We start from the raw sequence: 24,102 nt of genomic DNA, 5'->3' as shown, positions 1-24,102 counted from the left end.
TACCTTATTTTGCTTAGTATTCTTGCAAGTGCATCGCCCACTCTAATGTTCAGTGTGGAAAAGCATCTGGCACCCTGTTTTGTTCTCTTGTGTAGAAGGAAGAAAAAAGTCTTGTGGAAGTATTTTTTTTAAAATGGCCAATTGTGGTGCCAATATGTTTCATTTGTGGATAAATTTCTTCTGTAACACATGCAAAGGTGGGTAACCTGGGCCATCTGTAACACTTACGGTGGAGCATGGGCAGGAGGAGTTCCAGTTTTCAAATGAAAATAAAGACAACCCTGCACTTAAGTTCTGTGGCAGGATCAAATTCAAGCGTGTTCAGACAAGCAGGTGGAACTGTATTTTTATTTATTTCTTTGTGTGTCCTTGTTCTCCTGCGTTCCTGTAGACACTTCAATTCTGGCATTACGTTTTGCAAAACTCCTCTTAGACATAGGAAATTCAATACTTGAGTGTTCCTTCGTTGCGGGACCGAACTTCTCAGAGGTATGATCCTAGTGCTTGTTACGGAGAACATCTTTCTTGTCCACGTCCATACTTTTAAGCTAACATACAGTGCCGGAACATTTAAGCAGATTATTGGATTGTGCAGCGTCAGACAACTCAGGTTAAGTTTTTCCCATGCAGTTCAGTATTGCCCTGGGAAAAACAGTAATAGAAGGTAGTTTAAATGTTCTTAAAAGCAGAAATGACATTGAGTTTTGCCTTTATTAACTCTCAGATCAGGAAGCATTAAAGATCAGATTAACAAAGAATACCAGAAAACTTACAGACACGATCTTAAGGGCCAAGTTTTAAAATTACACTTCAGCCCTGGGAAGGCTCATTTCAATGGCATATGGATCACTGGAGTAATTTTTGTCTTGCTCCTTAGGAAGCTAAAGGAGTTTTTGCCTTCAAATGTAATAGGATGAGCCCTTCTCTTAATATCCAGAGCCATGTAAATCACTTCTGCAATTTAAATTCAGAAGTGATAACTGTACTGTGAGTCTGTAACTTCCTCCAGGTTAATTTCCACTAATACATCATTAGTAGTCCCTTTTTGTGGCATTTGTTAGAAATGCTGTAAACTCTTAAATGGTAGAGAGCTTACAGGCAAGTCAGTTGAAGGTCAATCATTTTGAAACCTGGTTTTGTACATGTGAGAAAGTAACATGCAAACTTAGCAAGCAGTATGTCTCCTGCTCCATTGTGTGTTGTGGGGTTTTTTTGAGATGGAAAACAAATATTTACATGCGCTTGTATCAGAGTGGCAGTTCTTTAAACACGATACACAGAAGGACCTTATGGAAGCTTGTTACATAGCTTGCTACATACACACAATAGCCAAAGTTTTATTAGTATGTCTTCATATGAATAACTGTTACTGTTTTCACAGGTGTTTCCCTCAGCATTTTTCTTCCTTTTCTTATCCCACCCTCACAACTTTGTCTACTGTGAGAATTGTATAGGAGCATTTTGGCATGATTGTTGTAGACTTATTAAGGATCTGCAAAGGCATCTTGTAAATAGAGAGAAGCGTTTCGTGGCTTTTTGACAGTATTCTGGTTATGAAAACTTAAATGTGACCTCCAAAGTGGTGCTTTCGTGGTTTTGTTCATTTTTCAAAATAAAGCATGCACCACTTGTGGGATACTCTAAAGTAACATCATTTCACATGTGCAGTGCGTAGGACGGCTATTGAATAGTTGAATTGGCACAACTGAGGAGGTAGGAACATCTCAAGTCATTCTTCCAGTGGAAAGATTTGTGGTGGCTTGCCCTTAGCTAAAACTTAAGGATGTCCTTTTCAAAGTTAACAGGTAGGAGAAAGACCTTTTCATTCTAAAACCCCACATTTCTGTTAGGCTGGTGGTAATTGCAGCTGTATTGGGTCCCTTAGCACTTTGAACGTGCCTTCATTCATAATGCAAGAAATAGAGCTAAGTGAAACAATCCGAGTGAGCTGGTACCGCCTCCTGTGTGCCTTAATATCACGTTCATTTTAGGCAGAAGCCTGGGTCTGTTTCTACACCTAGCTGGTTGTGGCACACAAGCAAAACCTCTGCGTTCACCTCTGTTGCTCAGAGCTGTTCACTTTCTCTAAAGAAATGAGAGCTGTTGCTTCTGATGGTATCGTTAAAAGAAAGTGTGAGAGTTACTGGTGTCCCAGTACAGAGTACTGTATTAGGAAGCACTGCAGAAGCTGATTGAGGCTGAGCTGTATGTAGGGAGGAGGAGGAGCAGCAAGGGGTTCTTCCCCTGTCATCAGCTCACTTTGCACCATAAAGGTAATGTTAAAACTTCACTGAAGTCATGGCTTCGTCTTCAACAGAAGAGTAGGCAATAACTTTTGAGGATGTTAGGAAGTTGCCATATCTAGAATTCAGGTATGCAAAGGCTGGAAGAATTGATTTTCAAATGTCTTAACGCGATGAGTGCCTGTTACAAGGATTGGAGCTGGCAAGCCCTGCAGATTAGAACTATCAAAAGAAGCGTTCAATACTACAACAGTGATATCGGAGAGCAGAAATGGCTGACAAATAGATTTGGAAAAAAATAAGCTCAGAAAGTTTGTCGTGCTCTGTGGTAGAAAGCTGATGCCCTAGCTCTGACAATCCATGGAAAGATTGTAACATGGTGAATATTGAGCATAAGCATAGTTGCTACTGCTGGCAAGTACTGTGGAGTAAGAGCTGGGGTAAATCTTGGTGTAGTTTCTTCCCTGCCCTTCCTCCCATTTCTTGGCCGCTGTCCTCCAGAGCTCTGATTTAGTATCGGATCTGTTTTAAGATTCTCTTTGTGCTCCATACTAATACAAAGCCAGAAACTCATGACCTGTTTTATCCTTTGCTGCTTTTGACCTATGCCTGCTGTTCAGAGTTTCTGCAGCTCTTTTCTCAGAGAATCCAGGTCAAGAAGGAGTTAAATTATTTCTTTGTTCTCAGTTTTAAAAAAGTTCCAGAATAATTCTCGGTGTTCTGCCTTACCCGTTGTTCCGATTCAAGAGTAAGTGTGAGCATCAGTTATATAAAAGAGCAGACCCTAGAAAAGAAACTGGAAATGACAGTGTGCAAACTCAGTGCGTAAGAGCAGATCTCAGGTTTTTGGTCATTTTGATGTGCGTGTTGTTTTTGCTGGGGAAATCAAAAAGCCAGCAACTCTATTTATCCTCATATGGTAAGAAAATATCACCACTTAAGCTTGCATACTACTACATGGAAGAAAGACAAAACAATTGTATGCTAATATTGTATAAATCTCTCTTTACTAATAGCGTTGTTCTGACTTCTTATAACACACTGTTACATGGAACATGTCATTATGAGTGACAAACATGACAGTGTAATATTGGTTTAAGGAAATTCAGTTCTAAGTAAGATGTCACCCAGACAAATTACTCCCTGTTTTAACTTGCCCTTAGACCAGATTTTCTTGTTCATTAACTACAGACAAGGTTGAAAGCATAAAAAATTATTTAAATATATGTTAGCATTTCTTATTATTACTAGTTTTCCTTTTGGATGAGTCTTAATTAACAGCTACTCTCATGGTTCAGATGAGGTAGCATAGCACTGCAGGGGCCATCACTCTCTGCCTGGGCATGTTGGAAAATGAAGCCACTTCTAGTGCGTAAGACAACTTTGCCACTTTGAATTTTCATTCATCCTTATCCTTGCTCTTAGGGGAAAAACTTCAGCACTATTTGTAAGACGAGTCAGGAAGCCTTTCTGGAGAAACTGTTGAAACGGGCAGAAAAAAAGGGTCAAAAATTACTGCCATGGTTACTTTTAAAAATTGTTTTGGAATATGTAAAATATTCATGTTTTTTTAAAAGTTTTCTTTTTTTTTAAATGCTGTTGCAAGTTTTGCAGGTATTTGGCAAGTTCTTGCCCTGGATGCTTGTGGAGCACGAGCCATGCCTGTTGTGTTGACCCACAAAAACAGTTGGCACAGCTAGCTCCCTCTACTGTTCTGTATTTTGCAACTGTATTTTCAGCTCTTTGGCAGAGCCCTGGCAGTACCAGTGTGTGAAAAGTGGATGTAACACAAGTATCTGGCTTTTTAATTTCCATCATTAGCATCTAGACCACTTTGTAGCAATGAGAGTTATTTAGAAGCTTAAAATGGATTAGAACTGGGGGGGAAGAGATGGAAGTTGCTTCCCCCCCAAAGCAATGGGGACTGATTTCTATTTTTTCAAGTTCTCCAATACCACAAATCAGATATTTAAAAAAACAAAGCTAGTAGTAATTTTCTCTTGAAGTAGCTTACTGATTTCTGTCACCTTTTTTTTTTTTGTCGGTTTCAAATTCTGTTGCAGGCCAAGCTGTGTCGACTAATTATAAATCAAAACTTCCCAGTGAGCTGTGACAGCATGTTGGCAAAAGATGATTGTTGGGCAGTCTTTTTGTTGGATAGTTTAGGTTCTTGATTGGTTCAAGGTTCCGTTGTCCTTGGGCACCAGAGGGAGCTCAGCAAAGTAATATTGTTGTCTGAGAGGGCAGTATATTTTTTTTTTCTCTGATCCAGATTGTTTGGTGTGTTGCAGCAGGTGGGGAGGAGGTAGAGTTTCAAAGAGGAGGGGGGAAGGAAATTCCTGGAATTAAAGGGCATTTGGGGCTAGTGTCTTGTTGAGTATCAGACATGGTTGATAAAAATCAAATCTTGCCATTTTGGAGGATGAGCACTTTAAAGAATGCTGCAAATCTGAAAACAGATTTTGCTGTTTCACCTAATGAGATATATTTGCTATGGAGCATATTCCATTTGATAGTAGGGTAAGATGTCTGTAGCTATAAAGAGTATCTGCATCAAACTGAAATTTGTCAGCTCTGCTACTGAAAGAAGTGGCCTGAACTACATTTTCTATTAAATTAGGTGCTTGGATTAGAGTAATTACACCAAAAGACGTAGCTACTCAAGCCACATGGCAATAATTCTCGTTCTGCTTTTCATTTTCCTTGTTGTCTTTTTCCTTCTCCCACCTGTTTATTTTCTGCCCTCTTAAACATGCTACAGTTTTACAGAGAGCTACTGGGTATCTTGAGCATTGTCCCCTTCAGTGAGAGGAGCAAATCACTCATTAATAATTACAATGTTCTTAAGCCTGCATAGATTAAAATAACTGGTGCTTAAATAGGGATGTTATGTAAATATCACTAGTGCAGTGGCAGGCAAATACCATCTTCTTTTACAATTCCACTGAAGTATCTTGCTTGGCAGAAGTGAAAAATTTCTTTTGACACATCTGTATTACTCGAGTCTTAAAATGCTCTTGCAATATTGGTAGTATCTAGTTCACGTTTGGCAGGTCAGGCTTTATATCTTTGTGCCCTGACAAGTGACGTGATTTGTCCATGACCAGTGATCATTCAGCGGAAGAGCCAGCACTTGAACCTGGAGAACTCCTGAATTCCAGTGCTGTCCTATAAAGGCTGGACATGGCTGCATCCCTACAAAAGTGTGTTCTGGCTGAACAATCCCTTCTGCTTTTATTGGCTTTTCTGGGTAGATTTCAAAGTAGTTCAGTACTAATTTCTCACTGTATAGTAGCAATTCTTCCTTAGAGAAAAAGACTCTGGAATCTAACAGTGTTCTTAATGGACTGCAATTATTTAATATTGTAGCATGAATGCAGCGTAACTCAGATGGGCTTTTCAACGGAGATCATAATGACTGTAATTGCAAAAGGATGCCTTGCTGAAGTAGAAGCTGCCAGATGCAATGCCATTCTGTTCTAAAAAGGTCACAGTAAAAGGGACATTTAAATTAAGTTATAAATTACAATTGAAGAACAATATTTTGATGAGCAAGACCAGAGATGTCAGAGCTGCAAGATGTAATTCATGGGTTCATTACAGAACAGAGGTGCCTGACAGCTGAGCCATGCCAAAAGGAGAATTTATCTGCAACATCACGCAGACAGAAAATGGCAGCTCTGCTGAGAAGCTGTAGTAGAAACTTGAAACCTCGTGCTAATGTGCAGACTTTATGGTAATAAGGCTTGCCTGTGATCTAGCGTTGTTTAATGACTGTTGTAATATAAATGGGGTTTTTGGACACGTGCACATGCAGAATTTTTCTTTAATCTAAAATCCTGTCCAGTGATGCAGAAGTTCCTGTATTTTCTGTTTCAAAGTATAAGTACACTTGTGTTGATTCCTTTTGTTGCAGTTGTATATATACATAATGTCACGGTGGTTCAAAATTTAGATGGCAGAGTTAATGCTAAAAATGGTGATTCTCTAGATGACAGGATAGTAATCTAGTGTTTGTAGCAATACCTTGAAAAGTTCAACCAGAAGTTAATGAAACCATAGGCAGTCATCATTAGCTATTATTTATGTTTGAGTTGCTTGCCAATAAAGTGCTTATATATATTAAATGACCAAAAGTAATAAGCAGAGAATGAGCCAGATAGAAACACGTAAATTTAACTCTGGCACTTATAAAAAAATATTTGTCCTTTTTGCTGCATTATCCTACTCCTGGCATTTATAAAAGCTTTTTTTTCCCGCTTGCTAAAAGTAACATTTTTCAGGAGACTCTAAACCTGTGTCAGGTCTCTTTTTTTCACATCTGTCTCTTCTCTGTTGTATGACTCTTCTTTCACTGTCTGTGCTTATGGGTTTTGTGATTGTTATTAATGTAATTACTTGGTCAAAAGTTAATGTTCATTTTTTCTGTTGTTGATTTGGGACAGTTCTGATGGCCTGTATACTCTTCTATTTTTCAGTAACCAGAGTAGTTGCCTCTTAGACCAGTCCATTCTTTCTGGGCTTGTCTGACTTTTTTGCAGATGAACTGCTTGGGCAATAGGGCTGCCAGGGAAAAACACGTGTTGTCCTTGAGGCAAAATAAAGATGCCCTCCAAGTTACAAAGAGGCTTTGGCATTACTGCACGTTTTGGGAGGGAGCAAAGAGGGAAAAGAAACAGAAGCACTATTCTCTTCAACACTGTCAATTTCCTAAGTGAAAAATCTTTTAGGTGGTGGCATGCACAGAAAAAAGCATTTGTAAGGTGAGCTGGCAAAACAAACAGTCCTTTTTTCTTTAAGATGGATGTGTTCCCAGTGCTGGAGTGCAAACAAGGAGGAAAAATTACTGTGTACCCAGTAGAAACGACAACATCTTATTTTCATGCCTTTAAGTAGGTATTGCATACCACAGGAATTCTTAAAAAAACACGTTAAAAAAAAGTTTGAAGTCGGTAGTGTTGTTTGAGTACTGGCATTGAGCACTAGCACTGCAAGTCTACTTCTTTCTACTCTTATCATTTGACTTGTGGCTTATCTAAGATGGACCGAGATCATTGTTTCGCTTGCATGGAGGTGCAGTCATGGGAGCTGACACTGATGTAGTCAACAGAGGCAGATTTACAAGCCATTGTTCCGTTGCACATTAGGAAATTTCACCTGGGGAGACAGGTTTGAAAGCAATGGTTTCTACGAAGTGATCTCAGGTAATGCATCTCCCTGACGTACAGCAGCGTGAGGTGCTGTTGATGGCTCTGATGTGTTAATGCATCTCTTAGCAGTAGCTTGCAGAGATCAGGTAGCTGAAGAAGGGGGGCTGGGGAGGAAATTATTTTTTGGAAGCTGAAGCATTGTTTTCTATGGTTAGTCTGCAAAGGCAGATATAATTATTGCACAGAGTATCTGTAACTCCCCTGTAGGTGCCGTATAGAAAGCTGAAAATGAATAGAAAACCACTCCGGCTTAGCTTGCTTTCTTGTTCCCATTATAGTAGTCAAGCGCTTGTTTTACTGCGGTAGCACCCTGTATGCTCTTGTTATTTTAGTTGTTGGTAAGGGGAAAAAAAGTGCTCAGGCCACCAGTTAAGGAAACATTATTGTTTGTTCTAAAAACATATTGCAGGTAATGATCAGAGGTCTTTGCCCAGTAATGACCTTTTATTTTTAGAAATTCTTTACTTTCTTTGAAAGTCTCTCAAGTATAAATAAATTTTGGATGCCTCAGTAACTTGGTGGAGGTGGAAGAGCACCTTCATGAGTTCAAGATCTGTTCCTACTGATAACAGAAGATTTGAGCCCATTTGTGTGATGTATAACCCATAATGTACTAATTTCTTCTTTAACACAGCTGGTAACATGTTCATCCATGTCAGTAGGAGGTATGCAGTATGACTCGAGTGGCCTAATTTTCTAGAGGGCTGTGCACTTCTGCTTTTATAGCTAACCTGCTCCTCTGCTTTTTTGGACCTCAGACCCCCTGCTTGAGGGGGTTAGTAACAATTGTTGGTCAAATTGTTTTCTGGAAACTTGGCTCTTCAGGTGTTACAAAGGAGGCTCAAAACTATATGGAACTGAAATTTCATCAGCAAATGGAATAAATTAGCTGTTATTTTTAAAGCCTTGAGGTTCATGTGCAGGGATGTTTTCTTTACTGAAGAAAACAAAGTAATTTCTAGGGCACTTTGTACTGCAGGCGGATTGGCTTTACAGACTGTCACAATCTGTTCTGTGGCATTCATGACCAGAAAACTGAGATGATAATAAAATACATGGGAAGATGGCATGGCATGATATGTGGTATCCAAAATCCACCATTTCATAAAGTGCCCCCGTATGATAGACTACAGTGCCTTGTGTGAAAATGGGCGCTTTTTGTTCTCTGAAATTCCCTGTCCATTTATGGCATCATTTTTATTGAAAAAGTGAACCCTGTTTTATAAAAAAGCAGGGTACTTATAGATGCACAAGCTATTTAAAACCTGAGTTGACACAAGCCTGGAAGTGAAAGTGAAGACTGCTTTGTACCAGGTCTTACAGATGTGCTTTCTTTTCACAGCTGCATGAGTCCTATACAGAGCGCAGAGCTTTGCTTTCCATTTCCCAGCTTTTGGCAAGTTCTGCTGCAGCTCTTGAAGACTTGTTGAGTATTCTGCCCTGTCATTCGCAGAAGTACTATGGCTCCGGAGCCGTGCTGGCTTTCCTAGAGCGGGCTTGTCCCATCTGAAACCTAGATTCAACAGTGTTGCAGCTTTAAAGAAGCATATTATATATATGTTATAACACACACACACATATATATATATTCATGCATGTCTGTATTTTGCTGTAAATGTCATCATAGCAATCTAAGCTGCCATTTGACTTTCTTCCTTCTGTAAGTTGTATGGTGGCTTTCAAAAGTCAGTGCACAAACCTTGCATAGATTATTTACTGGGAGAACTGTACAAAGCTGGCTTTCAGTGGGAACTGATTTTTATCATAGTCTCACTAAAATATTTCTGTAGGGCCAGTGATTTGTTTTTTCCCTTCCCTTCTCTCTTGATTCAGATGTCTGCCTTGAATTCTTAGTAGAAGTCACTCGGACCTACTTAACAGAAGTAAATTTGAGTAATTTTCTTAGAGCTTTTAAAAGTTTCTGAATGATGCTACTGGATGCAGTATGAATGCAGGGCATTCTTGTGCACCAAAGAGCTTACAGTCTGAGTTAAGACCACAAAAAAGAAGCGATATAAGGAAAACCCAGTATTGTTAGGTGGTGGCCCTACGGTAGAAGGGGTCTGACCGTTGTCAAATGTACGTAAGCGGTGCTTATGAATTGGTTGAGAGATGTAAATAGCTACAGTGAGCAGCAGTAAGAAAGTAATCTTGCTATTTTTATTTAAAGCAGAATGCTGTTCTAAAATTTGAGCCTTTTAACGTAAGAAAAATGAGGAATTTTTTCCCTCTTGTAATCAGGTTTTGTTATAATTTTATATTAATAGTGACAAAGTAGTTAATATCTTGTCACTGTTCAGTAATTGTATCTTGATCCCTGTTCAGTTCATCAGTCTTGGGAAGAGATCAAGAATTACAGTACCTGTTGAAGTGTTTCTGAGACTGATAGAGCACAGGTCTAGCAGCATGGATGCTTCTAGAGAGTGGGATGCAGATGGCTCAGGATAAATTCCGGATGGGAAGGAAAAGCAGGTGATAATCAATGTACAGAATAATGTTTTGGTTGTCCCTATTGTAAAGAAGCTTTTGAGGGTCTGTAAAATTCTGTGATGTTAATCGATAGTTTTGAAGCTTTGGTTTGCTTAGCACGTTGTTTAGGAAAAACTACCTCTTGTCTGTGTAGGGAAGTTTGCATGCAAACCGTTCTCCCTTTTGGGTGTAGGAAGGTAATTCACTTTTTGTCATCCCAGCAACGTTTCTTTTTCTTTGAGATAATTTTCAGAAGACATAGAGCAGGCTCCTCACTAGTCCTTCAGTTCTTAAAATCCCACTGTACTTTGAAGATAGGACAGGCTATAAATCTACAGTGTGCTAAATGTTTTCTGTCAAGAGTTAAGAGCTGGAGATTCTCATGGGTTCGTTGTTGAGTGGGTTTTTTTAGCGTAGTTGTTTTTCTACCTCACACTGATTTAAATGTCTACTTCAGACAGCTTTTGATCATATAGATACCAAATTTATGGTAGAAAATAGGGTACGCTGTAGGCTGTGACCAGCTGAAACAGTAATGTTGAATTAGACATACCTAGTTGCTTTTATGTACTCCTGTAGCTATCTGTAGAGGTTTTGTTTCTCTTCCATACTTGTTTTCCAACAGCATGGTGATCTTTGCAGTGCAATAAAAATAAAAATAATTTTCTGGATAGGTAAACTTGACATCCCATGACTTGCAGTCCCTCCTGTATGTTAGTTTTTCCAGTTGGTTTTACTAATCTGAACAAAATATGCTGCATGAAATACAACTCCTTTTGAAAAATGTTGTTGGAGCTTTTTAAAATTTTCCTTGGTATTTCTAATGTAAAACATATTTTTTTAAATTAACCAAAAAAATCATCAGGGCTTTATGGGCTCAGATGTTATCTGGGAGAAGTTTAGGAAGGAAGGGGAAAATATACTTGTTTTAATGCTGTTTCTTCTACTAATAAAACCCCAATTACCCTTCAGGTTGTTTAAATTTCACTTCATATATCAACAGTAAAAATAATCAGGCATAGAACATCTCATGTTGGCCCCCTTTAGCGGTTTTCCTCCAATATCAGATCACTGCTAATTCCATTCAATGATCTATTTGTCTTCTTTATTTTTTAGCTACATGAAAGTAACTATGATGCTGGAAAAGCCCTGCAGCGCTTGGTGAAGAAACCTGTGCCAAAACTGATTGAGAAGTGTTGGACTGAAGATGAAGTGGTAGGGAAATGAATTATTCCCTTGAGCCTTATAGTTCGTGTTGCTTCTCTTGCTTTTTTCTTTCTTTCTCTTTTCTTTTTTTTTCCTTTCCTAAAGAGGTTATCTTTATGGGAAAGAAGAGGGGCAAATAACTTGCTGCACAGGATAAATTTTTCAACAATTCTGAGTTAGTGGGCCCTCGTTCGATATACAGAACTTTATTAGACTGGGGAAAATACCTTCCTAGTAGTAGAATAAGAGAGGAGAAGATCAAGTGATTGTTTTTGAGAGGATATGATAGGGTAAATGAACAGCTGCAAAACTTCTGGGCTCTAAATTTCACTTTCATGGTCACCTCCAAGAAGGCTGGCCACGTTCATTAATTGGAGTAGGACAAGATGTAAAAGACATACAAAGTATATCGTCCCTGTTTTTTTTCCTGCTGGTATTGGAGGAGGCTTACAGTGTCAGCTCAAGTTGGCTAATGGGAGGTTGGATATCAGTGTTCCTCCTAAATAGAGTTTGAGATTAAGTCCCTTCTTCCCCTTATACGGAATATTAGAAAGTATTTACTGGCATAGTTCTTGATGGATGAATCTTTGACAAAGAGCAGACCAAAAATAGATTATCTGAAAGCTGGGATTTAGCCATGTCATCCACATTTACTTTAAAGTATGCAGAAATTGTCAGGCTCCAAAACTGTACTGAAAACAGTGCATCCATCTTATATGTAGCTCCCAATGTAATGGACATGATGAATTTTGGGCATGCGGTGACTATGCAGTGCAGTATTGTGTCCTCGCAGTTACGGACCTGGAATCGCTGAGAGATTTGGGCTCATACACTTTAACAGCCTGGTACGCTGCAAGTCTCATCAGCTTACACAATTAGTAGTCACAGTGCTGGTTCTTCCATATGGCTGCTGTTTCAGCACATGCTGGTGGTTAGTCTTTCTAGGTTTGGGGTTGTAGTGCAGGCAGAGAAGGAACATGTAAACATGTCATTCTTTCCTTCAGACAGAGGTTGAGGTTTTTGGTGTATACGGCTTTGGATTGAAATTGTACTGTTGTTATTAGCCTACTAAAAGATCCTGCTCTGTGGTCTGATTAGTGGAAAAAAATAATTCTGATCTGCAAAAGACACCTCTTTGTAAATCTCTAGTCAACAGAGAGGGTGTGCTGCTGGGAAAGCCCTTCACACTCAAATGTGTCTGAAAACACACATTTTTTCTATTTCTGGGTATTTTTCCAGAATTTGGGGGAGATGATATCTGTGGGAGAATTAGTGAAGCAAAGGTGCTTCTTGTGGTTCATTCTGCAGCTTAATTGCTGCAATTGTGAGGTTTCTGCTGGCTTAATTTTCATACATACGATATAATGCAACTGTGCTTATTAAACAGTTTTCTGTAGGGTTGTAAACCGAACCAAATGATGTGAAGTTGGGAGCAAATTATAGATTCTTACTTTGCTGACACCTTTTAAACAAACAGATTCTTAAATATTGTATTCAACACAAGATGCATTTTATGGCAGCATTTGGAATCCAAATGCTGCTGCATTACAGCCCTTTGTTTGTCAGACCTTGCAGCTTAAGCTAGCGCACAAGTACTTGAATGTAAAAAAAAAAAACAACACCCAAACAACAAAAACCAAACAAACGAAACCCCCAAAAAAACCCACCACCATGAAACTTGTGTATTTTCAGTACCCAGGAGAAATGCTGAACAAGTTCACTTGGATTACATCCTAAAAATATTTTGCATTTTAATGCTGATGTTGATTGTGCTTAACAGAATAGATTTATGTGAAATGTAACATGTAAGAAGCCAGTATCTCCTTAGCAAGCTGACTAGGCATGTCTGGTTTTGTGAAAACGGAAAAATGTTGTATTTCCTAGCTCAATAATTAGGCTGCAGCGTGCACTAAAATAGAAAATCAGATGATTGGAAGTTAGTTATGATAAAATATTTATCACAGAAGAACTTCAGACTCGCTTATGGTTTTTACCTTTCACTGTTGGAAAAGCTGCTTCTCTCTTATGTACCATATTGGAATAAACAGGGATAGAAATTCAGCTTGTCATGTATACTTACCAGGTATATAAATGAAAAAAATCTGATACAGCGCAAGACAGCATTGCTTATGTAAAAGTGACAAAAGGGTTTTGGTGTTTTTTTTTCCTTTGAATGAATGAATTTTTAAGCTAGTTAGTTAATTGGTAAAGTATTGGAAGAAGAAAATAAAAATAAAATTTTTGTGGTCTTGTTAAGCTACTAATAAAGTTGCAATGATGCTATAAAATAGAACTGATTAATAACGGGTGAAACTTTTGTGGTCTCTTAGCATTTTTTTAATTATTCAGACAGTGGCTGGAGAGGCTTTTTTTTTTTTAAGCTCTAGTTTCTCTGAAAGTCTTTCAGGGAGCTATTCCAATGAGTTATGTGTGCTTGCTCTGTCCTTACGTAAACCTTTTTGCAAGAGCTAGATTAGGGGTAGGCCAGGCCGTATAAACCTGTATTAACATAGGCTTATTCTGAAATCCAACAAAGAACCTTTGTGGTAAGGAGGCTGCCTGAAGTCGTAGAGCGAAAGAGGATCATGTGCTAACCCCAGTAGCAAAGCGGAGGAGAGGATGAGTGAAAAGCCTAGAACACAGTTCCCTGATAAGTTTTACAGCTATCTTGTCATGAAAGGGAGTTTTGTTTAGGGAACTGACAGTCAAACAAATACTTCTAGTGCTCTGCCCTGTGTTTAGTAAGTTTGTATTCATATTGTTTTAACCTCTGTTTTCTCTGCATACATTCTTTCCCACATTCATGGTTAAATTGCACAGTACCAACACCTCTTTTTCTGTGTAGATTTTTTTCAGTCTCCTTGTTTTTTTTTTTTTCCATCAGCTGCACTATCTGTGAATGCCATAGCTGCTGCAGCTCAGGGTTTTTTGATGAGCGGTCCACATTAAATGGTAAGAGAATAGAGCCTTACGAATAAGAAAAAGCAAAGTTTATTGAAAAGTGAAACATTACTCCAAAAGTGCAAACTCTGTGAGTACAGAATAATGATCGTTGACTCTATAAATCATTGTCAGTCTCAGCTCATTTTATCATATTTGTTCTTGTTCTGTTCCATCCAAGTTTCCAGAAACATTTGGCAGCCCTCCAGCCTCAGCAGAGCCAAAGATCAAACTGTGCTCGTATTTATAGACAGCTAAGCTCCACCTGCGCAACATCATAGCATGTTTGTCCCTGGCAGTTTGTAGAAAACTCCAGATTAAAGCAGCTGTACTGCACTTCTGAGCATTTCTGAGACTTGCAAGAGAAGTTTCCTATTGTTGGTTCTGTGAAACCGAGGAAAACTCTTTCTGCGTGATACAGAGGGTGCTAGAGCTGCATAGGAACTCCACAACAAAGTAATCTTCAGGAAACACTGACGTGTCAAACCCAAAGTCTCGCCAAAACAAATTTTGGTGAGAACCTTGTAAGTGCATGTCGTCGTCCCCCCCATCTCATGATGGCTTTTGATGAGCAGGAGGAAGCCTCTAGTAATGTGGCTGGCTAATAATCCAAGAGACACACTTCTAAGGGAAGAGGAAGACCCCGGTCCAAACCATGTCCCTGTTTGTGCTGGACTTAGAATTAATCTCTTCTTGTGGCCCAGCAAATACCTACTTACTTAATTTTTACAACTTGCATAAATGAGCAGATACCACACCAGGTAGAAAGCTTTGGCTAGTTAACCTCCTTAACTGAGAAAGGCTCTGTGGCGTGTGGCCAATTGAAATAATGTAGATCATGGCTTTTGTTGCCTCAGTTTTTCCATTCCTGCCTTTCTAAATGCTATAATCATATTCTGCCCCCTGCCATGCATCTGGACCCCCAAAGAAGTCACACTCCCCCTTTTGTTATTCTTAAGTTAATTTTCTGCCACATTTTTAAGATGAGCATCAGAAAAGTTCTGTCGCAGGGAAGATGTAAGGTGGTTCGGCTGGGCGGGGAACGGAGAGCAGAGGGAAAGGAGCATTGGGGCAATGTCAAGTAATTGGGCAGGTGGCAAAAGCAAGTGAAGCAGAAGTGTAGTCACATTGATGCACGGAAAGAACTGACTTAGTACAAAGAACTGACTTAGTACAAAACTAATTCTTAAAACTTTACACTTCCCTAAGTCAAAAATCCTCTGTAAGTTGGTTGGTCTATTACTTGCACAAGCATTTTGACCGAGTCCATTTCCAGTGCGCTGGATGATTAATGTAGTCGATTCTGTTGTGCGCGTGATAGCAACGCTGGGTCCAGCACAGGTCTCTGTAGTATTCAGTAGTATTTGTGATATAAGACTGTGTGAGTAACTCAAATTTATTGAAAATTTATTTATTTATAAAGCTTTTAACTATTTCTGTGGACTATCTGTTGCCCAAAGATAAAGCCTTTCTTGTTAATTAAAACAGCTTTGTTGCCTGTGACCAAACTGTCAAGTAAGACCTGCTTTGCAGTGATCAGAACTGATTAAAATAAAGGATGGAAGCTATGTTATTTTTACTACTGATTATGTGGTTACAGAGGTTTAGATCAAATTAAACAGAGGATAAAATTTGCCAGTGATTGAATTAAATGGAAGGCTCTGTAAATATGAAGACGGAGGTTTGTTGTCTCCCTTGTGTTTCTAAACCTATGGCTATTTTTAAACCTTTTTTATTCCAGTATGTAAATTCAGAGGCATACTGTGAAAACAGGTCTTCCACTCTTGCCTAATAAAAGTGGCTAAAGAAACTTCTTTACTGATGCATCTACATGCAGCTCTAGCAGCAGCTGTTTCCTGTTTATAAAGGCTTGTGCTACACCTGACAACAGCAATTTCCAGCAATGACTTGGGGGTGGGGTGGGGTGGGGTGGTTTCTCTTGTAATGCTCATGAATTTACTTCTGTGGACAAATTTGTTGAGAAATTGTCATATGTAATGCCATATTTAAGCACTTTCTAAGCATGCACCCTATAGACCGACATTCAGCAACGTCACCCGGTCAAATCTTGTTGGTGTTAGGCTGCAGTTTCAAATAGAAAGCAGTGCAGTTCAGAGGAGATGCGTTATTTGGGAAGAAGCCATGGAGCAAGTCCTCTGTTTTGATACAGCTGGCGGCAGTGCCCTCTTGCAAGCTTCCTACCATTGAATGCCGTGTCTGACATGTGGCATGATGCTCGCTGCTAGAGCAAGGTCAGTGTAGCTGGGAAAGGGGGACTGACTTAGCCATCGGGCATGTGTTCCATGTGATATCTTTCACTAATGTGAGATTACAGAGTAACCACTTCCCTCCTTTCTTTTTCTTCAGCCATCTTTCCTAGTCTCCCGAAGCCCTGGTGGCACCCAGTCTCTATAACACTGTGTGTGTCATTCCATGTGTGACAGTAGGTTGTAGCACAGGCAAGATGTAGTTAGTATTTGTCTTGCTTTCAATGCACTGAGAAAACAAAGATGCTTCACTCAAACTCAGCAAGGGATTGTCAGAGTGAAAGAGAAGTGAGCTCTACTCTGCATCTCATGGTCACCTCTAAAAATGTCTCTTTTAATCTTTGACAGAGTACAGGCATTTTTGATGCAAGCGATCAGAAATCCCTAATAAGAATGGAATGGTGCTGGTCAAATTGTCTTCTCCAGCTGGAAAAATTTCAAAGCTGACATTGAAATTGTATTTTGAAACATGCAGACCGAGTTTGTGGTCTATGGGGAATAAGTACAACAAACCTGAAACTGCGTGCCTATATTTAAACTCTGGTGCTTGCCCTGATGATATGCTGCCTTACTTTCCACAGATTCCAAATCTGGAACTATGATCATTAGCTTCTTTCAGCTTAGGTTAAATTGAACACCCATATTTCCTGGCGTGGTTTCAGTGGAAATATTTCACTAGAAAAATTGTCCTTACAGAATTTCCACCTGTCTTGGGACAAAATCTTCTCTGCAAAATGGCTTTTACACTTTCAGTGATGTTCAGTACAATTCTGACCCTATGCTTGCTCCGGGTCCAAAAATGAGCTTGTTGTACACACTTCCATTTCAGATACATAACCTATCAAATGGCTATCATTTACAAAGGATACAATGTTCATCTTAAGTTTTGTTAATTTAATGGAATGGTTTTCAGTTCTGGTATGCCTCATGTATTGGAAACAGTGAAGGAAACAGTCTAGTTCTGACTGTTCTTTGCGTAACAGTCCTGCTGATTTGATCTTACATTTTTGTCCCTTTATTCAGAATGTGCTTTTTTCTGTCTTTTTATCAAAAGTACTAAGAAAATCAATATGGCTTACAGAAAAGAGAAATACAAATCAGAACTAAAAGAACCTCTAGTTTATTAGGTTTTTAATTAAACATGATGAACACATTTTAAATAACACAAAGGCCTCAGGCTGAGCTGCATCTAATCGAAACAGATTAAGTCACCCGTCCACACTTGGGTAGTTATTAATTCTGTTTACTTATGCATGCTAGCTAAAGGCAGAGTTCACTGCTGCTGTGTTGCAGTTTATTGCACAGGGATGCTTTTGCTGCATGGAATTGTTCTCCTAATTAGCATTCAGATGTTGATTATGAAGAACACTGGCAAGGCTAATTGAACCACCTTGGAAATTCAGGGCTGTCTCTTCCAAAGTTGAAGAGAGTCTGGGTGAAACAGTAGTTTTACATTATTTCTCGGACACTTCCTCCTTTTTCTTTCTACACTTTCTTTTCAGAGATGTTAAATTCTCAAAAAGTAATTGCTAAGTCTTCATTAGGAAGAAGGTGGGGGTTTTTTTTATTTTACTTGTGCATCTCCATGCAGAACTGTCAATGACACACCGTGACGTCCTTGATAACTAGCTTTTATCGTGAAATATGCTGCTCTTTAAATATTTTACATTGTTTTTGATGTAGAGTAGTTGAGGTAAACAACCTAGATTCAAACAACCTCTTAAATTTATGTGCAGGGATAGTTAATCCTTGCTGGCGATAAACCTTAATTGGCCATGTACATGGATTTACAAGTCATAAATTTTAAAATATCCACAACTGGCTTCAGCTTAAAGCTCATTTGTCATAAAATGCAAGTGGAGATCCTTCTGCCAAAAATGACAAGATACAGCAAACTAATTTCCTAACATGTTTGCAAGTATTTGTAATCCAGTGTAGCTGGTCAAGAAATTACTTATGCAAAACACATGTACTTATTTGCTTGCCTTCTTTGCCTAGAATCATCTTCAGATGTCTCTCATCTGCCCTTTTTGGAGTATCTGCTCGTGAAAACATTGTTTTCATTGCTCACTCCTTTGAAACCAGGCTTTTCAGATATGCTGGAAGACAGAGCTGCTTACTGGGGCAAAAATACCATGAAATTTATTTACTGTTCATGTGGCAGCTATAGAAAATGTAATTAATGGCAAAATTGAAACAGAGCCTCTGGAATATTCGGGGGGGGGAAGTCATCAAGGGATATTTGAAAAGGAGGCTGGCATTGTGGGGCTGCATTTGAGTAATTGAGTGGGCTTAGAAGGTTAAGATATCAGTTACTGCTTAGTTTTAATTTTTTTTTATCCACAAAAAGTAAACATTACCGCTTCATAGTAGAGTGGCAGTTCCTACTAAATTAACATTTTCTGGGCTTTAGAAATCAAGCCATCAGATGCCATTTGCAAGTGTGTTAATCAGTAACAGTTGAAAATTAACTGAGCATTGAGATAAAAAACCCCACCAAACACAAATTGCCATGGTCTAGTAGGACCTTTATTTTAAGAAAGAGTGGGAATGTACAGTCTTGCTGTAAATTATTCTAAGAACTTAAAGTGTAGAAGAACCATCAGTCCTCACAGTAAAAAGTAACCGATGAAGGATGAAATTATTCTGCTTGGGGAAAAAAGTTATTATTGAAAAGTTGCATAAAATTAGTTACTTAGCAGTTGATGGGTTTACAAAATTAGAAGGTGCAGTATAGCTAGAAAATATAAGGTGTAATATGGCTAGAAAAGGTGAATTCAGTTTAAACACAGGTTTCTAGACAAAAGATAACAATCTTTTTGGTTGTGATTAACTTGCGTCAGTCTTTGATCCAAGTCCTTGTTTAAAGGGATCAATATTGCACATACAGCACTGGGTTTATTGTAAAGTCCTTTTGGAAATAAGACAGTGAATTAAAAATCAATTATACGTGCAGAAAAGTTTGTGTAGGGCAATCAATTTTGTCCTTTTAGTTTGCAGAAAGATTCCATTGTTTAACCAGCTGTGAAAAGGAATGAATTTTAAAAGCCTCCAGCAAATGAGATAGCCCAAATGGGGTGGGGGAAGTAGATTAAAAAAAAAAAAATATTTCGGCATTTCATGTTCAGCAAAGGCTGCCTTCAGGGATAAATCTATAAATCCTGTCAGTGACCTTGGCTTCAAAATGGGTGATTTCACTGCGTTCGCTAATCTTGATCTTTTCACAGCTGCCAGATAAGTTAGTCTTTTCTTAACAATATCATTTTTTTATTTGCTTTGTTTAACCGCCATATGTTTCTTGATTCATCGTCTTTCTGCCTTCATGCGGAATATTTTTATCTTTTAAGCACTTACCATATTGCTGATCCCGAAAAATAATACAACAAATATTTACACTGGCCAGTTGCCACAGCTTAGAAGGCTATTTCTGTGTGGGGACGGAAGCTAAACTCTAAACTCAAAGTTTAACTCCAGCATAAACTAAATAATTTGTAGGTGCTTTCAGAAGCTGGTGTTTTGTTTTGTTTTCTAGAAAAAGGTTTGTAATAGGGAGACAGAAGTGCGTACACATAGTTCCCTGTTGCCAAGGGAAAAGAATCTGCTGCTTGAAAGATTAATAAATACGACAGCAGTTGATTGTTGAAACCATGTTTTTCATCTCATTTTCAAGGGCATCTTAAAAATGGAGATCACTTACACTTCCTAGCATTCTCGATCATCTTTCTGTGTTCATTTAAAAATGAGAACAAGGCACTGAGGGACTTGAGAGATTGCATTCGTTCTCCCATAGGGCAAAGTGGTTATTTTATAAATGAAGAGGGCCAAAAAAGCTATCCTTCGTAGTTTCTTAGCAACAGAGCTGGAGTCAGTTTTAATGTTCGTGTATATCTTACAAGTTCTATGTATAGAAGCATGAGCTGTGCAGCTCAGCAGTATTGCAACTGAAACAAAGACTATTCACCCTAGCCTTCTGCAGGGGAAGAAAATAAACCAAGCGTGCTAATATGCTGCATGGACTTGTCTTTTTTTCCTTCTCCCCATCAGATGATACTCTGGTCAGTGACACTGTTACTGTCTTCAATACTCTGACCTTTTATTCAGATTTTATCTGCTAAGAGATCCGGAATCTGGTTTAAATATAACATCATCCTATGTCCTGTTCTTCTCCAAAAGGAAACTGAGTCATTATAACAGTAAGAGCATCTGGACAGTGCAGGGATCATCAAAATTCTGGGAGTTTCTGGGGTGAATGCTTCTGCCATAGCAAGCAGAACCAAGTGAGTGAGTGTAAGTCTTCATCTCTCCTGGTCATGGTAAAACTTTTTTTGTCCTGTATCTATCTTTGGACGGGGGTGTGTGTCTTGATTCAATTTTAAAAAGGTACCGTGTATCAAAGCTCTCTTGCTTACATTCCACTGACCTGTTTACTCTCCATTTCTTTGTACATAACTTAATTTCCAAATTCTGAAATTTAATTTTTTTTTAAGATAATCCATATTTGTTAATGGTATGATTGCCTTTTAAAAGATTAATAAGATATGTTTCACAGTTTGCTTCCCATTCTGAATGCAAATATAATACATGTCCTTAGATAGATTTCTGGCTCATGCTCCTTGGTGTACGTTATCCCAACACCCCAACATCTCAGATTGTATGAGTTTATGCTTTTGAAAGCAATTTTATAATTTAAATACAAGAAGTGTTGGTTAGCTGTCTGTTTTCAGAAGGTTTTTTTGTTTGTTTTGGAAATGTTATAAATAGTGTGATTTAAATTTAGGTTCACCTTTTCTAACGGTTAAGGAGGGGTGACTGGTTTATTGGCTTGTATTGATAGCAACATCCAGAGGTCTTGGTTTGATTTCAAATTATTTCAATAGTCCTGTCATTTCAGTAGTTTGCTTGAGTTTAGCTGTCTTGCAGGTGTTAAGAAATTTAAATTGGTCTACAGGATCCTTACCTCCTTAATATCTACAAGTGCAATTATAATATAGTAATAAATAGTAGAGAAGTGCTTTGATATTTTTCCATGTTAAGTGTATGATAGAAATCTCCAGCATCTTTCCAAGTAATTTTGGCTTAGTCTAAATTGATACAGGGAAAAGTGTTTCATTTTGGAATACTTGTGTTGGAATTACACTTTCTTAAATACATAGAGCCCAGGAATGGATTACTTGATATGGCGAATCGCTATTTTGTTTTGAAAGAGTTGTTTGCTGTCGAAACCATGGGAAATGGCAATTTGCTGTTCCTAACAAGATTGCTTTAAAAACACAAAAAACCCCACCTAAAACAAAGCAAGTGCAGAGACAGATTACAGTGTTGTCTCCAACTTGGCGAGATGACATTTGATTCCCCCCTCCCCTCCAAGTTTTTTTTCCTACTGATAGTGTGGATCTCTTTGTCTTAGCCTTGACTTCCATTCTGTTTGAACGTGGGGGCCATCAGCTCAGACTAAATAAGGGGAATCCTAAGGCTAAGCTGTAGCTGTAGAGGGTGTAGGTCAAAGAGGTCCAAGAACGAGCCGAGCTGGAAACAGGTGAGAGTCTCTTAGTCAGAAAACAGTATGGAGCTCAGTCCACACTCCCGTGCCTGGCAGGGCAAAGAAATGACGTTCTCTGTTCTGGTGCTGTGGTGGCAGTCGATAGCAGATGTTTGTTGCCAGAGCAGCGTTTGCCGGCATAAGTGACGCTCTGTGGAGCAGTAGCAGAGAGGCCATGTTGCTTTCTTGGCCAAGCTAGAAATATGGAAGAAAACAAATTTGTTTCCCAGTGTCAAACGGTAACTAACTTTAAATAACTATCTAGCTTCCTAGATCTCTTCCTAGCATCTCCAAGCAATGAAAGCTAAAGCGGGGATTGGAGCGGGGAGAGGAAAAACTAACTAGGTTTGTCACCTGGCTTGTGGAGGGTGAGAGTGCCAAAACATGCCACCTCGGAAAGCTTTAGTATAATTAAGGTTATGTTTGAAATGCAGCACTCTTGCTTGCAGCTTTGATTTTAATGTTGAAAAAGGTTCTTTTTTTAACAGGTATTTTGATTTTTCTAATAATTACGAGAAAAAAAAAAAATTCAAACTTCTTGAATGTCACTAGATTCCTGTGGTTCTGCCTGACAGCTTCTCTGAGAACTTAGTATGGCCTGGTGGCCATTGCAACAGAAAATGACAAAATACTTCTTCAGATTGGTATAGTGAGATAATTCGTATTTAAGAAACTTCGATTACTGTCACAGTATGGATGCTCTGTGTGCTTTAGTGCTCGGGACTTATCTTTCTTGCACAAGCATAAGCAGTATGAATGCCAAAATACACCTCATTTGCAAGTTCTGTTTGCATGATAAATTTTGTTTTTCTAATCTTCCCGATCAACAGCACCAATTTTTTTTAATCTTTCAGATGACATAAAAATGCATTTTAATGAAGCAAATTATATAGCTTTGTCTCCTTTTGTGTATGAGCGGGGCGGCCATATTCAATTAGGCTGAAAAATGATCATTTGTTCTATTACAGGCTGTAACAGAGTGAAAAAACTGTGATCCATGACCAGTTGCTCAGCTTTATGCTGCTTAAATCACTTGCCGTTCTGTCAGTGGCTCTGAATCCTCTAAGGGACCCATTATTTAATTTAAGTTTGTGGAGGTGTCACTTGTTTGATAATAGGCTTCTTCTGTAGTGGATGCATAGTGACTAAATATTAATCATTTTCTGCATCCATCCAAGATTCCTAATTAGTTACAAGGGTAACAGTGCCAGTAAAGCTAATGATTATACTGCCATAAAAAGAATTTGACAGCAAATTAGGACTTGATCCAGAGAGATACTCAGTACCTGCTAGTACTGAGGAAGTCTGCTAGAGCCGAGGAGGCTTAATTTCCCAGTCTGGCCCCATGTTGCTTACGTGGCAAATGTGAGGGGTTTCATATGATGTGGAAGGAAACCTAGATTTGAGTGTGGAAATGCCACCTTAGAAGAACACTTGTTTTCCATTTCACAGTAGCTGAGTAACTTAACTTTTGACCTTTTTAAAAGTTTAGGTAGTCAACACAGATGAACCCCAACACAGCAGTCCCTGGACAGCTTGTAAATACTGTCTGTGCTTCTGCAAAGGTTCTCTTAAACTACCATGTGGTTAGGTTTCCTCTTCCTTCCTCCTTGTTTAAGTGTTGTGTAAAAGATGTGTTGTGTTGATCAGTGCTCATGAGGGTGCATTTAAAAACTACTGCTTTGTGCTCCTTGTCCAATGTTGCTTTTGTACTTTCATGTGCCTGTGGTTTTGAATACATTGTGGTAAAGACTCAAAGTGCATGTAGCTTCTGGGTTTGTGGTTTTGCTTCAGCTTTTGCTGGCCTCTTGGTATCTCACTTGTTCCCCTATCCACTTGTGCATGATCCACCGTGTTTTTTCTCACTCTTTTGTTCCTTTCTTTCCTTTCCTCCTCTCCCCCCCACCCCACCCCCTTTCATAGTATCCGCTCAGATTTATATAGCTTTTAGGCTACATGGGGAGATTGATCAGACAGGGGCTTATGCATTTAGAGGAGCTAATAAATAAGTATCACAGCATATTACCCTCCACTGCATTGGAATAACTTCAAACACTCAAATCAAACATTCCATTTGTTACAAATTGGGGAAGGCAAAAGAGGGCACCTCTGTTTTATTAGGGTGTGTATTTCATTTATCTGTTACGGAAGATATTGTCCAGTTCTACGTGTCTGGGGAGGTTAATTCCATAGTCTCAGCACCACTTCCCCCTTGCCTCCCTCCCCCC

The 24,102-nt window shown here is 38.8% G+C and overlaps 1 protein-coding gene across 2 annotated transcripts in view; it reads left to right on the top strand.

Moving 5' to 3' along the window:
* The window catches only part of LOC103894746 (arginine-glutamic acid dipeptide repeats protein), a 116,340-nt gene that overhangs the window by 20,222 nt on the left and 72,016 nt on the right, over positions 1–24,102 (top strand). For both annotated transcript variants that reach the window (XM_009274200.2, XM_009274199.2), the window contains exon 5: positions 11,039–11,137. In XM_009274200.2, the coding sequence (XP_009272475.1) occupies positions 11,039–11,137 (99 nt within the window). The remainder of the gene's footprint in view (positions 1–11,038; positions 11,138–24,102) is intronic.

The sequence above is a fragment of the Aptenodytes forsteri genome, unplaced genomic scaffold (genome assembly GCF_000699145.1).
Source record: "Aptenodytes forsteri isolate BGI_AS27 unplaced genomic scaffold, ASM69914v1 Scaffold16, whole genome shotgun sequence".
Classification (NCBI taxonomy): domain Eukaryota; kingdom Metazoa; phylum Chordata; class Aves; order Sphenisciformes; family Spheniscidae; genus Aptenodytes; species Aptenodytes forsteri.
The sequence above is the reverse complement of the archived record's forward strand: the minus strand, read 5'-3'. Positions and strand labels throughout refer to the sequence as shown.